At 41.5% G+C, this 14650-nt stretch overlaps 1 protein-coding gene across 7 annotated transcripts in view; it reads right to left on the minus strand.

Annotated features, from left to right (window-relative positions):
* The window catches only part of DOCK10 (dedicator of cytokinesis 10), a 244890-nt gene that overhangs the window by 126131 nt on the left and 104109 nt on the right, over positions 1–14650 (minus strand). For all 7 annotated transcript variants that reach the window (XM_054700111.1, XM_037524147.1, XM_037524149.1 and 4 more), the window contains exon 2: positions 9716–9835. In XM_054700111.1, coding sequence (XP_054556086.1) covers positions 9716–9835 — 120 coding nt within the window. The remainder of the gene's footprint in view (positions 1–9715; positions 9836–14650) is intronic.

Raw genomic sequence — 14650 nt, forward strand, 5'->3', positions numbered from 1 at the left:
CTGCAGGTCAGGCCTGTGATCAGCCTAGGGTTACTATGGGAACCACCAGCCAGCCAACATGGCCTCCTGCATGGCTCCTTAGCTTCCCTCTTGCAGGCTGGGCTCATTCTCACACATGCCCTGCCCATACTTCTCCCTTTCTCAGAAAATCCTTTTCTTTCTTTGTTCTTCCCAAAGCACAGGTGTAGAATAAGTGCCAGCACCTTTTGAACAGCTTTTCTAATTCATCCCACATTCCTTTTCTCTTTCTTATTTGTATCATTTCTGTCTGTATTATACATGAAATCTATAGCTTAATTGTGGAATATTTTAGATCCCAAAGCTATGCTGGTGATTATGTGAATTGTTTAACATGCATGTTTTATAAGTGAGCCACCTTAAATAGGCATTAGGAATAAAATACAATAAATGAAATGTGTCATGTTCTGGTTGCCTCTTAGGTATATTGTATTTAATGCTTTTAAAGAGTGAAACACTTTCATGCAGACATGTGTTCCCCTGATTCTATTGTACCTAAGTTCTGACTACCTACATAAACCCCTATCCATATGCTTAGAACAATTATTTTAAAAAATAGCATTATTGAGATAGACTGAATATGCCACAGAACTTGCCTTTCTAAACTGTAGGATTCAGTGATGGGAATAAATTCATAGGATTTTGCAACCATTATCACTATTTAAATTTAGAACATTTCCATTATGGCCTCAAGAATCCCATATCTGCTAGCAGTTACTCCCATTAACATACTCCCCTAGCTCTTGCCAACAACTAATTTGCCTTCTCTCTCCATGAATTTGCCTGTTCTGGACATTTCATGCAAATGCATTCACACTATAAGTGGCCTTTTATGGCTGGCTTCTTTCACTTAGCATCACATTTTTAATTTTATCCAAGACATAGGAAGCGTCGGTACATCACTTCTTTCTAGACTTGAATAATAATTTATTGTATGGATGTACCAGATGTTGTTTATTCATTCATTACTAGATGGACATTTGAGTTGTGTCTGCTTTGGGGCTGTTACGCATAATTCTATGAATATTCATGCACAAGTCTTTAAGTGACATATGGTCCTAATACAGCACAGTTTCTATATAGTCTATGAATTGACATAAGTACTCTAGAATCAGTTCACTACCAATTTGCTAATGGCAACCCTAAGTGTGGGATTCAGGGAGTCAATATTTCCTCCAAGTTGGTCACCTTCTTTTTCTAAGAAGCATCTGGCCAAAATCATGCTGTTTAAGATAGAAACTCTTCAGTAAAAGTCAACTAAATATACCAAAAAGCAATAAAGAACATGGAAAAACTTATTTCATCTATTGCTTTATGTCCATCTCAATACAGATTTAATGTGGTTTGTTTCCTGCCTCAACAACCCTGTGACTCAACAACCCTGAACAAGAGCCTTTGCAAATCTTTTGTAACTTAGAATAACCTAGTTTGACAAAGACTATTACTTAGCTTTAAAATGCAAGTACAGTGTTCTTACATGAACACTCTGAACCACCCAAAGCCTGCTTTTCAGGCTCAGAAAGCAAGGATTTAGAGAGAGGTTGTGATTCCCCTACATATTAAGCTGCGACTCAATGAGAGAAGCAAGAAGAAAAAAAAAACATGACCTTTTTGTCTTTCAATTTAAAACATATGAAGGTCTTTCTGTTTCCTCTCATGAGATGACCTATGTGGTTGAGTCTAGAAGCCCCCAAAGACCAGTTGCTTTTTATAGCTAAAAACCTACTATGAAAAGAGCAAGCCTTTTGCAGGGTAAGGGACTGAAATAGCTACATTTTCTTTATCTTGACTTCATTCTTTATCTGGCTATCAGCTATTCCTCCTGGTGATTGGCTTCAGGGACCAGGCAATCTGAACCTTAATGATACACAAGAAAAAGAAATCACAATCAACTCAGTCTTAACAGTAAGTCAACCAAACTTGCAGGGGACACTGGGAGCCCTAAGATAAGAATTCTGGACTGTGGATCAGGGAAGGGATTTGGCAAAGACATGGAACTCTCTGGACTGGCCATTTCAGTTGTGCCATGTAGACTTTTGATTTTGAAGATGGCACCTGTCAAGAGGAAGCTCTGCTCCTTGTTCTATTTGGTGTCCTTGTCCAGCACCGCCAGGGTGGACCACGCAGCTCTGTGGACCCCAGAGTAGCTCCACTGGTGTCGGGGGCTGTGCACTAGAGGGGGCTGGGGGGCTGTTGCTACAGTGTGTACCATACCATCTTTCGGCTTTGTCATTTGAGACTTTGTACCTCCCGAAATGATTCTACCTCAGTGTTTCTCTATTTTTTGCTCAGCACAGGAACTCATTTCCCGCTTTCTCACTCTTAGTTCTGCTATTTTGATCAGCCTTCACTTAGACTGAATCATTTGATAATATGATTCAGTATGTCCTGGAAACTGTATGTCTCTAGCTCTTATTTTCTCTTTTACTCTTTGCCCATGTTACAAGTCAGTTTGGTGACTAAGTTTTTAATTTGGGGGTCTTCAGTTTCCATTACTACCAGTTTACAGGAGAAAGATGAGGAAAACCAAAGCAGCCAATACAATTATTTTAGTAGCATGTATTTGTGGAATGAATGAACAAATGCATCTATAGTGAATCACTCTGATGTAATGCAAAAGTTCAGACTGCCTGGTCCCTGAAGCCAACCACGAGGAGGAACAGCTTCTACCTGAATGAAGGCTAGAAACAAGATAAAGAAGATGTATGTACTTCAGTCCCTTAACCTGGAAAAAGACTATTTGAATTTGGCTCAACCATTTATTTGAATGTACATGAGCCAGAAATTATGTTCAGTCCTTGAAATATAAATATGAAATGTCTTTTCCCTTGCCTCATAACAGAAAGCAGGTAAATAAGTACAGTAAATACCTATTAGGAGAGAAATGAGCCTTTGTTGACAGCAGCTACATGCCAGGCACTGTACTAGTGGAATGAGGTCCTGGAGAAAGGGATCGTGATCCTAATGTTATTTTTCTAATGTGATGTGTCTGCTAGAATCAGAGGAAAGTATCACATTAATGATCATTTTCCTCATCAGTAAGCAAAATCAGTTGCTTCCTTCTCTTTATTCTCAAATTTCATTTCAGAACACCTTTGGGATCTCTAGAGGCACTCAAAGAATTAAAGTCATGTCCTACAGTAATAACCTGTGTTTCTGAAAGATAACTCACAAAACAAAGATACACTTTCCACGCTATGTATCAAAGGCCACACTAGTTGCCATGACCAAGCCGGGTCCCTCGTCCTGCGGGAAGTTCCCTCTCAAGGCAGCAGATAAGTGACACAGCAGTGAAATTGAACCAGATCTTTCTAGATCACAATGCATGTTATAAAAAGAAGTCAGCTGGGTGGGTGAGAGCAGTGGAAGGCAGGTGGGAAGTAGGGATGCTTTTCTGAGGACACACCAAGGTTAAATGGTTAAATTGCTCTTAGACACTAGAGCACACATAAAAGAAAAACACACATCTAAAGTTTCTCTGAGATTTGTTCTCACAGACACAGCAGAGCCCGGAGGCTTATCAGCAAATAAGGCACCCTGAGCAGTGTGGAGATGACTAACCTTGAGCTAAATCCCAGGCCAGCTGGAGCTGGGAGATACAAACCAGAAGAGGAACTACTCAGCGCTCAGGGGCCCAGCCCTCAGGAATTCAAAACTCCAGGGCCTCCCTGGTAGCACAAGGGGTTAAGACACAACCTATGAAGCTATCACCAGCCACTGCAGCACGAGTTTGATCCCCGGCCAGCCAGGGAGCTACCCACATGGTGTAGCAGACCTCTCCTGACTCGCCTGCTGCTCCCCTCTGCAGTGTATTTCAGTAGATCTGTCTGTGTTGCTCCCCACTCTGTCTCTGGTGAATCCTCTCACCCCCTGCACCTTTGTCTTACACCCCAGCTCTTGTATGTATAAGTAAATAAATCTTACAAAAATTTGAAACTCCAGTTATCTGAAGAAAAGCTGCTTCCAATGTCTGAAGTGCCTGTAAGTCACCAACACACCTCAGCCCAGTCCACATTTCCTTGAAGCAGCCCCTTCTGTAACCAAAAAAAATTGTACTCCATTTTTCATAGCTCCTGTTCCCAAAACTATGTAGCATCTTTCCCGTTATTAATTGGAGAAGCAGATTTGATTACCTATTGCCTTCTTGCTAATGAATTTGCAATAAAACTGTTTTCTCTTCTTCAAACCTGGTGTCCTGGTATATTGGCCTCTATAAAACACTGGGAAGAAAACTCACTGCTGTAGAACAGGTGGCACTTGAACTGAATCATGAATGGAAGGCCGATGCAGCTGTATAGTGAGTCTCCCAGGGAGGGGACAAGTTTGGCAAGTGCAGGGAACAGAAATAATGTTGTCTCCATAATGAGGAGAGGAAAACAGGCCAGCAGAGAAGGGCTCAGACATCAAGCACCAGAAATCAAGGATGATAGCAAGGGGCAGACTTTGTTTTCAAAGCAATGGTACCTTAATGGAGATTTTTAACTGGAGGACTGACATCTCTGGTTTGTAGTCTAAAAGCTTCCTTGGAATGACTCAAAGCAAAAGAGGAAGCAGGGAGACTGGTTAAAGATCATTTCTGGGGATCTAGGCAAACAAGGATGAAAATGGCTTGGGAGTATAGGAATACGACTTTGGTAAAAATAATCTCCTGCAAAGGGTATCAAGTACTGGAAGAGTTTCTGCTTCTTCCAGTTTCTTGACCATAGCACTTAACTATTCATCCATATTAGGGCACATACTCCTAAGACAGGGTTTCTGCTTTTCTTGTCAGTCTCACTCATTTGGGAAGTGCTGCTCTATATTTGGCCTGGTGGGTGCTGAATAAATATTGATTAAACAAACCAAGTAATGAATCATATCTCTGCAAGTGTGGGTGCTTGGTAACATGGAAACACAGATGTAAGCTGGCTTCTCCAATCCTGAGGGTGCAACTGGATGAAGGACGTTTGGAGGGCAGGAGGGGAGTTTGGAGGTGCTTGTTCTCCTTGTATGCTGCGATGCATGAGTTGGAGGGGTCATTCCCATTGAGTGAGTGGAGGCTGTCCACGCACACCCAGAGAATCCTTCTCTGTTGCTTAAGGATAAACCTAGGAGGGCCTCGCGGTTGGCACAAAGGGTTAAGTCACAGCGCTATGAAGCCATCCGCAGCCACTGCAGCACGAGTTTGATCCCCGGCCAGGGAGCTACCCACATGGCACAGCAGACGTCTCCTGTCTCACCCACTGCTCCCCTCAGCAGTGGATTTCAGTAGATTTGCCTGTTCTGCTCCCCACACTGTCACTGGTGAATTCTCTCACCCTCACCCCCACACCTCTGGCCTGTACCCAGCTCTTGTTGTATAAATAAATAAATCTCTTTTTAAAAAAGAATAAACCTAGGAAATGATACTTTTGCCAGGAGGACAGAAGGCTTGCTGTTCATGACCAACACCCCTGAAATGTGACCAACGTGGATGGAATAGATCATGGCAGAGACATTCAAAGAAGGGTCTTCACTGCACACACAGAGAAAGGAAACCCCCTTTCCTACAAGGAAAAGAATGCAGCTGTGCTATACATAGATAGCAGGGATCAAGTCTGCGAGCTTTTTCTGTAAAGGGTCAGGTAGAAAATCTTTAGGGTCCTCTACTGCTGTTGAAATCATGTGACTCTGCTCTGCATGGGTTGTTAAATATTCTTCTTTTTCTTCAGCTATTCAATCAATTCTATGAAGAAAATAAAACAGGACAGTGCAAATAATCCAGGCAGCAGGCCACTCACCGGCCAGTTTGTCAACCTTGACCCAGTAGAGCAGAAAAGAGGGGAAAAAAATCCATGTGAATTTTGTTCAAAAAATGGCAACTTTTGCACTATTTATATTCAACAGTATCCTTTTGTTTGTCAAGTGCTTAATGCAAATTAAAATTTAGCTGTTTGTGTGATATGACACTTTCTGAGAATAGGGAGGAGGTGGCATCAAATAGCTTGTGCGCATCTGCTAACTAGGAGATATTCTCCCAACTTGCTCTACACCCCGTTCCATATTCTCCATGCAGAGTCCAGATGAAATTTTACCAAAATGCACTAAGGCATTGAAACACTTGAGTGACTTGCCACTCGCATTTCAAATGAGATGCAAACATCTTGTCTTGCCTTTGCCTGATCTGGTCTCTGACCACTCATCTGACGCTCTACTCTCAGAGCTCTCCAGGGCCTAGCTAGCAGTTTCCTTCCCCAGGTCTTAGCTGGCTAACAATTCAGAACTCATTTGGGTAAATATCTAGGAGTGGAACTGCTGGATCATATGGAAGCTCTATGTTTAGTAGTTCAAGAAATCTCCACACAGCTCTCCATAGTGGTTGGACCAGTTTGCACTCCCACCAGCAGTGCAGGAGAGTTCCTTTTTCTCCACACCCTCACCAACATTTGTTGTTGCTAGTTTTTTTAAATATGTGCCATTCTCACTGGTGTGAGATGGTGTCTCATGGTAGTTTTGATTTGCATTTCCCTGATGACAAGTGATGTTGAACATTTTTTCATATGCCTGTTGGCCATTTGCATTTCTTCTTCAGAGAAGTTTCTTTTTAGCTCTTCTGCCCATTTTTTGACTGGATTATTTTCTTTGTTTTTGTTGAGTCTCATCAGCTCTTTGTAGATTTTTGTGATCAGTCTTTTATCGTTAGTGTTGTGTGCAAAAATGTTCTCCCAGTCGGTGGAGTTTCTCTTTGTTTTGGTTATTGTTTCTTTTGCTGTGCAGAAGCTCTTTAATTTGATGTAGTCCCAGCTGTTTCCATATGATCCACCAATTCCACTCCTAGGTATTTACCCAAATGACACATAAACATCAATTCCAAAGAGCACCTGCACCCCTATATTTACAGCAGCACCATTTACAATAGCTAAGCTATGGAAGCAACCCAAATGCCCAAAAATAGATTACTGGATCAAAAGATGTGGTACGTATACACAATGGAATATTACTCAGCAATCAAAAAAGATAAACACATGCAGTTTGCAGCAACATGGATGGAGCTAGAAGGGATCATGCTCAGCGAAATAAGCCAGAAAGAAAAAGAAAAATACCAGATGGTCTCACTCATAGCAGGAATTTAGAAAACTTAAATAAGAGGCCAGCAAAAAGAGTAATCAATACAAAGTAAAAATCAAAATCAACAAGCAACTATAAACCAGAGACACACTAATGGGGTGGGCGGGGGGAGAGAGGGGCAGGGAAAGGAAGGACTAGAGTCAAAATAAGGGGGGAGGTGCAATTGTATGCGGAATATAACCAAAATGAAAATGTACACATTGTGCAAAGATGAAAAAAGATGTCAGAATTATATAAAATAAAATATTTAAAGAAAAAAAAAGAAAAAAAGAATTCAGAACTCAGCTCAAATCTCATCTTACCATCGGCACTGTCCTTAATCATCAGCCTGAGTTCTCATTTAGTCAGTTTCTAACACATAGCTCTGCTTTATTTTCTTCAGAGAACTGGTCTTCATTTGAATTATTTTATCCATTCATTTGCTTATTCATTAAATTTGAATGAATTTAATGAATACTTATTCATTAAATTTGGCCTGATTCCTTTAGCTAAAAGGTAAGTTCTATTAAAACAGGGTAATTTCTGTCTAAACCCTGCTGCTTCTCCATTCTGAGATCAAAGGTTGTCATTGGTATCCTAGGCATGATGTATTTGTTCAATGAATAAAAGAAGGCTAAAATATGAGGGATGATAAATGGTATGTTCATAATTGTACTAATGTGTTATCCCAGTTGAGAATGAGGGGGACTGCGTATGGGGGTGAGGCAAACTGCCATGCCTTGAGTCTTGAAAAATGGGCCAGGATCAGATCTTGGAGAGGCACGGAGACAAAGCTAAGGGAATATCTTTCGTTGTGAATGCCATGGGGGGAGGTAAATACAGAAGGTGCTGTGTGGGGCCAGCACAGGGTAAAAGAGTTCAGTGGAGTAAATGGAATGTTCACTCCTGGACAATAACCAAGTATGTTGATGTCATTAAGGATGGCAAAGATCATAGAGTCATCATACGGGGGGATGCCAAAAAATGAATTCAAATTCAGCCAATGTTACAGCTATAATGCTTCCATTCTCCTCTTGAGAAATTGGAGTAAATTTTAACATATTTCTAAACAACAGATCTAGAAGAAAAGGTGCTCAAAGTTTCAAGGGTTTTATTTATGCGTATGTGTGCACACATATATGTGTGTGTGTGTGCGTGTGCGTGTGTGTGTACGCGCTGTTTGACAGAAAGAGACTGTCAGGGTTTACCTACACCATGAAAGAAAATGAGGAAGTGGAATCAAAAAATAAAGTGTGGTTTTAATTTTGTGCTTGCAGTTGAAGCTCTGGTCCAACCGCAGACGTGAGATTTCTGTGAGATAAGTCTCTTCGTAGGCCATGTCAAATGTTTAAGTGAGAGACATTTAAACATCTGAAAAACAATTTGGAAGAAATTTTGTCCCATCTACAATCTGTCTATTTCTGTCCATTGTATTTACAACAGAAAAGTTCTAACTTCTAAGAAGGAAGGTAAAAAAATTCACCCTTTGGAAGCCAAATGTCAGAACTTCCCTAAAGGTGAGAGGAAATGGATTAGAGGCTGTTAGAGGAGATGGCTCCACATCTATTTCACAGGGTTTCCTTGAAGCTGCCATTCATCTGACTTAAGATGTTGGTCTGTGATCTGTAAAAATACCTTTCTTTTGGGAAAACACAAGAAAGGTCACCATCTTGCTCACTGAGATTTCTGTTAACGTGGTGAAAAGTCTACTAATAATTTTTAAATGTGGATGAGGGCCATAAATCAAATATTTGGGTCACATGGATGTTTATCACCCATAACTTCACTGTGTTTGTCTCCAAAATGAATTTCCTTTTCATTCATTCTTGTTGCACCTTCCGGGCATCCTAAGTCCTTACACGGGAGATACCTCATCACAAGTCCTTCATAAAGATATGCTTACCTACCTTTGTTTGCCCACAAGCACCTCCATTTCCTTCTTTAAGGATAACCAAGATGAATAATTAGACATTAATGAAATCATTATTCGTTAAGATGAATTTTTAAGAATTGCATCTTTTACGTCAAGAGTTTCTTGTCTCTGCCATTGGCTGCTTTCACTTGCTAGAAACCTTTCAGTTAAAAAATGGCTCGAGGAGGTATTCTGGAAACCCAGTGAGGCAGGGGTTAGAGATCCAGACTTTGGAGGGACACAGGCACTCTGTCCTGCTCCTGAGAACCTTTCAGCTTTGGGAGATCCTTGAGTGCAATAGAAATACTGTCACTGTGGGGCCTCCCCTGGTGGCACAGCGGTTGGGCGCTGGCCTGCAAGGCTGCCTGCAGCCTCTGCAGTGCCGGTTCGATCCCTGGCCACCGGCGAGTGTCCCAAATGGCGCACAGACCTCTCCTGCCGTACCCGCTGCTCCCCTCAGAGAACAGTTGGTCTGCCTGTTCTCTTCCCTGCTCTGGCTCTGGTGGGTTCTCTCACCTTCCCATGCTTCTGACTGTACCCAGTGCTTGTATGAATAAATAAGTAAATAAATCTTTAAAAAAAAAAAAAAAGAAATACTGTCACTGTGGACTCCCTGCAGTGATTATGAGCCCCAGAAGAGGAGCCACAGCAGGGGAACCCCAATGGATGACAAACACCCCTCTTGGGAGGATCACCTGTGGCTAAAAAGAAATCACTTACTGAAAAGTCATCACTGGGGAAGAACAGGAGGTCTCGATGGGGGCTGTTCCCATAGGTCTTCTCAAGTTCCTCAATGACTGTTTCATAATCCAGAGGCTCAAGCAGCCTGGGTTTGTCTTGCTGCAGAAAAGAAAATAAGATGTTACTTATCAACACAAATAATCTCGAATCTTCCAAACAACCAGATGGGTTTCATTTGTTAGTGTCTCCAAGGTTTGGATGTGCTCACTGCTTCCCATACAGTCAAGAGACTCCAGGCATTTAGGGCGAGATCATGTGACCATTGTTTTCAAATCCTAAAACACATGAGATGATCCTGAACTACTGGACTTCCTGTTCAGTTATTCCAGCTGTTCTCACTGAGTGCCCAAAGCTCATGGTTTTCAGCCCTATCATGTTCCTCAAGGGGCTTGGTCTCCATCCACTGAAGACAGACCCACTACTTGGTATGGCATTACGATGGTGACCATCACTATGGATGAATTGGAGACTTCCTCATGAGCCTCTGGCATGGCAGCATCCCCGGCTGCCTTGCTGTCACTGCAGCAAAGATTCTGTGTCAGTGAATGATTCACTGTTTGGCTCTGAGCTTTCTGCTGCTGTGGAGAGGCGCTGGGAAGCCCAATAGAGTGGATCAGCACCACTGTTATGGCCACAGAATGGTGAAAATGAGAAGAGTCTGAAGAAATAGCCAGATAACCATACTGTGTTAAACCCTGACGCCAAGAGGAAAGGCTCGAGTCCCCCTCCGAAACTGTCCAAATGGAGGATCAGTACCAGAGGAGGGGGAAGGGCTTCAGTGTTGACTTTGTGTGTTCCAAATAGTTCAGAACTCACAAAATGGAGAATAGGGGCCAAATGAAGAAGAGAGATTTGAGAAAACAGAAGCCCAAGGACCCAGTCTGAGTTCCCCGGGACACAGAGGGGAACATGGATGTTCTGCGAACACGGATGTTCTTCTGGAACATTCTTGGATTCATGAAGTTGGAGTGGTCCCCATGAAGTCTGGGTGCTGAAGAGATCTTGAACATGGAAAAGAATGCTTTCTCTTTGTCACACCAATGGAATCAACAATTTCCCACCAACCTCACTCCCTACTCACAAAGCACACAGATTTAACTTTGATTTCTGAGGCCTTCCTTGGAAGATCTCTGCAGGTCAAGCTCGATAAACCTTTGAGTAAACATTCGAATAATTGCTAAATGGGCTCCTCAATGTAGTGGTCAATGTTTACTTTGATGATTTTCCCAAATATAAAAAGTAAAATAAACAAAATGTAATACAGTGAGCCCATGATAAGAATTTCGCTGTACTTTCTATAATAAGACAAAACAAGACAAAAACAAACACATTTTACAAATATTTAGGGAAATTGAAGATGATATAAGGTATTCGAATCTTGTCCAATTAAGATGGCTAGACCTAGCCAATAAAATACAAGGTTCTGTGCACTAGTGGGAGAGAAGAAATTTAGTTGCCCAACATAATCAATTAGGCTAAGAAACATTTGTTCTTTTGAACAGAAGATGCAAAGACTCTCTGGCATGATTTGAGGTAATTAAAAAAAAAATCCTTTTAGAATTCCTGCCTTTGATATGATTATTCTATTTAGACTTAGTTTAAATTCAACTTCCCATTTTTCCAGTCAAAGGTTAATTCCAAGGGTCAAAATTGATAGTTCACAGAGCAAATGTAGGTTCCAGATGTTTGATTTGGCTCAAACATTGATTTTAATTTTAGTTGCCTCTGAATGTCTTTAAGTAGTGCTATTTCACTCCAGTTCAGCTCAGACCTCAGTAGTCCTTATTCACACCTCTTACACATTTCTATCACCAACTACCCCACTGGCCTTCAAGTCTGAAGTACTTGGCTTATTTTGAGATCTTCTTTTCATCCAATAATGTGTTTATGTATGAAATGTTGCAAATAAAACATAACTCTGTGCCCAGTGCCGCTCTGTTCACAACAAGCAGGGCATGGAAATAACCAGAGTCCAATGATGGATGAATGGATAAAGAATTTGTGGGATATATCCCCAATGGAATGCTACTCAGCTATATGGAAAAATCTGAAATCTTGCCATTTGCAACAACATGGATGGACCTGGAAGGGATTATTCTAAGTGTAAAGAAATCAGATGGAGAAAGATAAATCATGATTTCAGGATGGGAGATAAACAAGCAAGCAAACAAACAAAACAAAACAATAAACCCTTACATTAGGAGAACAAAATGGTAGTAACAAAGTAGAAATGGGGTGGGGGACAATCTTGTGTAACGCGTCAATTGTATGGTGATAGGTAGAACTAGACTTTTGGTGGGGATCATAATGTAGTATATACAGATGTTGAATTTTAATGCTGTACCCCGAGACCTATATAATATTGTAAATCAATGTTTCTTCAATTAAAAACAAAACAAAACTGGGCCTCCCTGGTGGTGCAGGAATTAAAGTCTTAGTGCTATCAAGCTATTGCCAGCCACTGAGCATGAGTTTGATCCCCTGCCAGGGAGCTACCCACATGGCGCAGAAGACCTCTCCTGTCTCCCCCGCTGCTCCCCTTAGCAGTGTATTTCAGTAGCTCCACCTGTTCTGCTCCCCACTCTGTCTCTGGTGAATCTTCTCACCTCCACACCTCAGGCCTGCACTCTAGTTCTTGTAAACATAAATAAGTAAAAATAAATCTTACAAAAAAAAAAAAACCCACCTAAAATGTATGTAAAACCTATGGACAGCTCTTATCTTTGCCATAGATTTGGGTGGTTAAGTCCCTTTCCTTATTTCTACAGCTTAAGGATATGTTGTTTTCAGACTCCTATAGCTCATTATGTGGTTACTAACACTTTTCCCTAAGTCCTTCCTTTCTTACTTCCTGTGAAAGTGCGGCTTCGTGTTTATTGCAATAAGAAGGTTTAAGGGCAAGTGACACAAAGGTGTTTTAACAGGCTAGCTGTAATCTTGTTCTATATTTTAAATTTTATCTCCCATTAGTTGAGCTTTAATAAACTTGAGCATTAATAAACAAACTGGACATAAGACATTCAAAGAAGATATTTTACTAGATCCATACACCACTCCAGATCAATCCCATTAGTACAGTAGGAAAATTGGAGTTCACTGGTGACAGGTTACTAATTACCTGTAGAAAAACCAAATCCTAACTCTCCTTGATAAGCCCAATAAAAGCATAGCCTATAAGCGTAAATTGAAAGGCAAATTTTATTTATTCATTTCAGCCTATGACATATCAATTAATCAGTGAATAGCATTTATTAAGCCTTCTGTGTTTACAATGTTGCACCAAGGTCCTTCTGATATGGGGCTGCAGATCCACTTCCTACAATTGTTAAGTTGGGACTTGCAGGGGTATATATATTAAAAGTAAAGTTGTGTCCTCCCAGTGAATCATTTGTCAATGTGTAACCACCAAGATATTCAATGTTTCATAGTTTTGAGTTTTTAAAATGATCAGAATGCTCTCTTCCATTCCGCCTAGAGCCTGGGAGTTGGGGTGCTTGCCCCCTCGTCAAGTGCATCTGTGATGGAGACAACCCAGGCTAAAGAAACCGCAGTTCCTTCTGGAATGAGGGAATCATTGCCCCATGATTTTGTCAAGAGACAGATGCAAATAAGGATGATGGGCTCGTTAATTTCTCACTATGTTCTCGCAGAGACACTGAGTGCAGCTGGGAACTGAGCAGCATTGATCTGCAGCTTCACGAAGCTTGTATTGTCCCTCATGAATTTCATGTGCTTGGTTCTTTTGGAAATGCACCAACTGGGATGAAGTGTATGCCAAGACTGCCCTGCACAGGACTGGATTTTCACAGTGCTTTTTATTCTCACTCTCTCTCAAATGAGTAAAGGATTTCATCAGCTATTTTGAAATCACCCTGGGCATGGGAAAGGCACCCACTGGTCCCTGCCATCACATGGCAGCCTCGGTGCCCCACCATGTGGTGAGAGGCCCTGTCTCATGTGCTAGCAAGAGGCTTGTTTTATTGACTTCCCCAAATCCACAACTCTGTGTACTCACAGCGGAAGAATAAGGGCAAAGGCAGGGGCAAGAAGAAGAAGAAGAAGAATAAGACTGGGCTCTGTCACAAAAGCAAATGCTTTCCTCCCCTCTACTTAGTCCACAACTTTTCATAGAAAGTCAAAACAACATTGAGGCCCTGGAGGTGATGAACCTGCCACCTTGGTAACAAGCAAGACTTCCAAGAGTCATTTAATTGGTTTGAAACAAACAGACCACCTTTTTCTAGCTAAAAATTCTAATTTCGAGAACATAGTATTCCATCACAAAGATCTGAACTGTTTTCATAATGATAATTCAAAATCACATGGGTGAAGAAAGGACACTGCAGGTGTAAGAATTTACAGTATTTGACTCTGGGACCTCCCTGGTGGCACAAGGGGTTAAGTCGCAGCACTATGAAGCTATTCACAGCCACTACAGCATGAGTTCGATTCCCAGCCAGGGAGCTGACCCACATGGAGCAGCTGACCTCTCCTGCCTCACCCAGTGCTCCCCTCAGCAGTGTATTTCAGTTGAACCGCCTGTTCTGCTCCCCACTCTGTCCCTGGTGAATCCTCTCACCAACCCCCTGCACCTCTGGTCTTTACCCCAGCCCTTGTATGTGTAAATAAATAAATCTTTAAAAAAAAGAAAGTATGTGACACTGAAAGATTAGAGAATTGAATTATCCGCCTAGACTTCTCTCCAGAAGCACGAACTAAGAAATAACAGACAACCCAGACTGGATTTGGGATGTCCAAAATCAAAAGGGGAGTGTAATTACAGGTTTCCTATTTGAGCTATAGTACAGAGTGTGACAGAATTATATCCTTTCACCTGGGATTTATTCAAGAACATCTTTGTAATACTTTCTTTGAAGAAAGATGGAGAAAGCATATCTCCCTTAATCGAAGAAG

The sequence above is a fragment of the Talpa occidentalis genome, unplaced genomic scaffold, assembly GCF_014898055.3.
Source record: "Talpa occidentalis isolate TD23 unplaced genomic scaffold, MPIMG_talOcc4v2.1 talOcc4.3, whole genome shotgun sequence".
Taxonomy (NCBI): domain Eukaryota; kingdom Metazoa; phylum Chordata; class Mammalia; order Eulipotyphla; family Talpidae; genus Talpa; species Talpa occidentalis.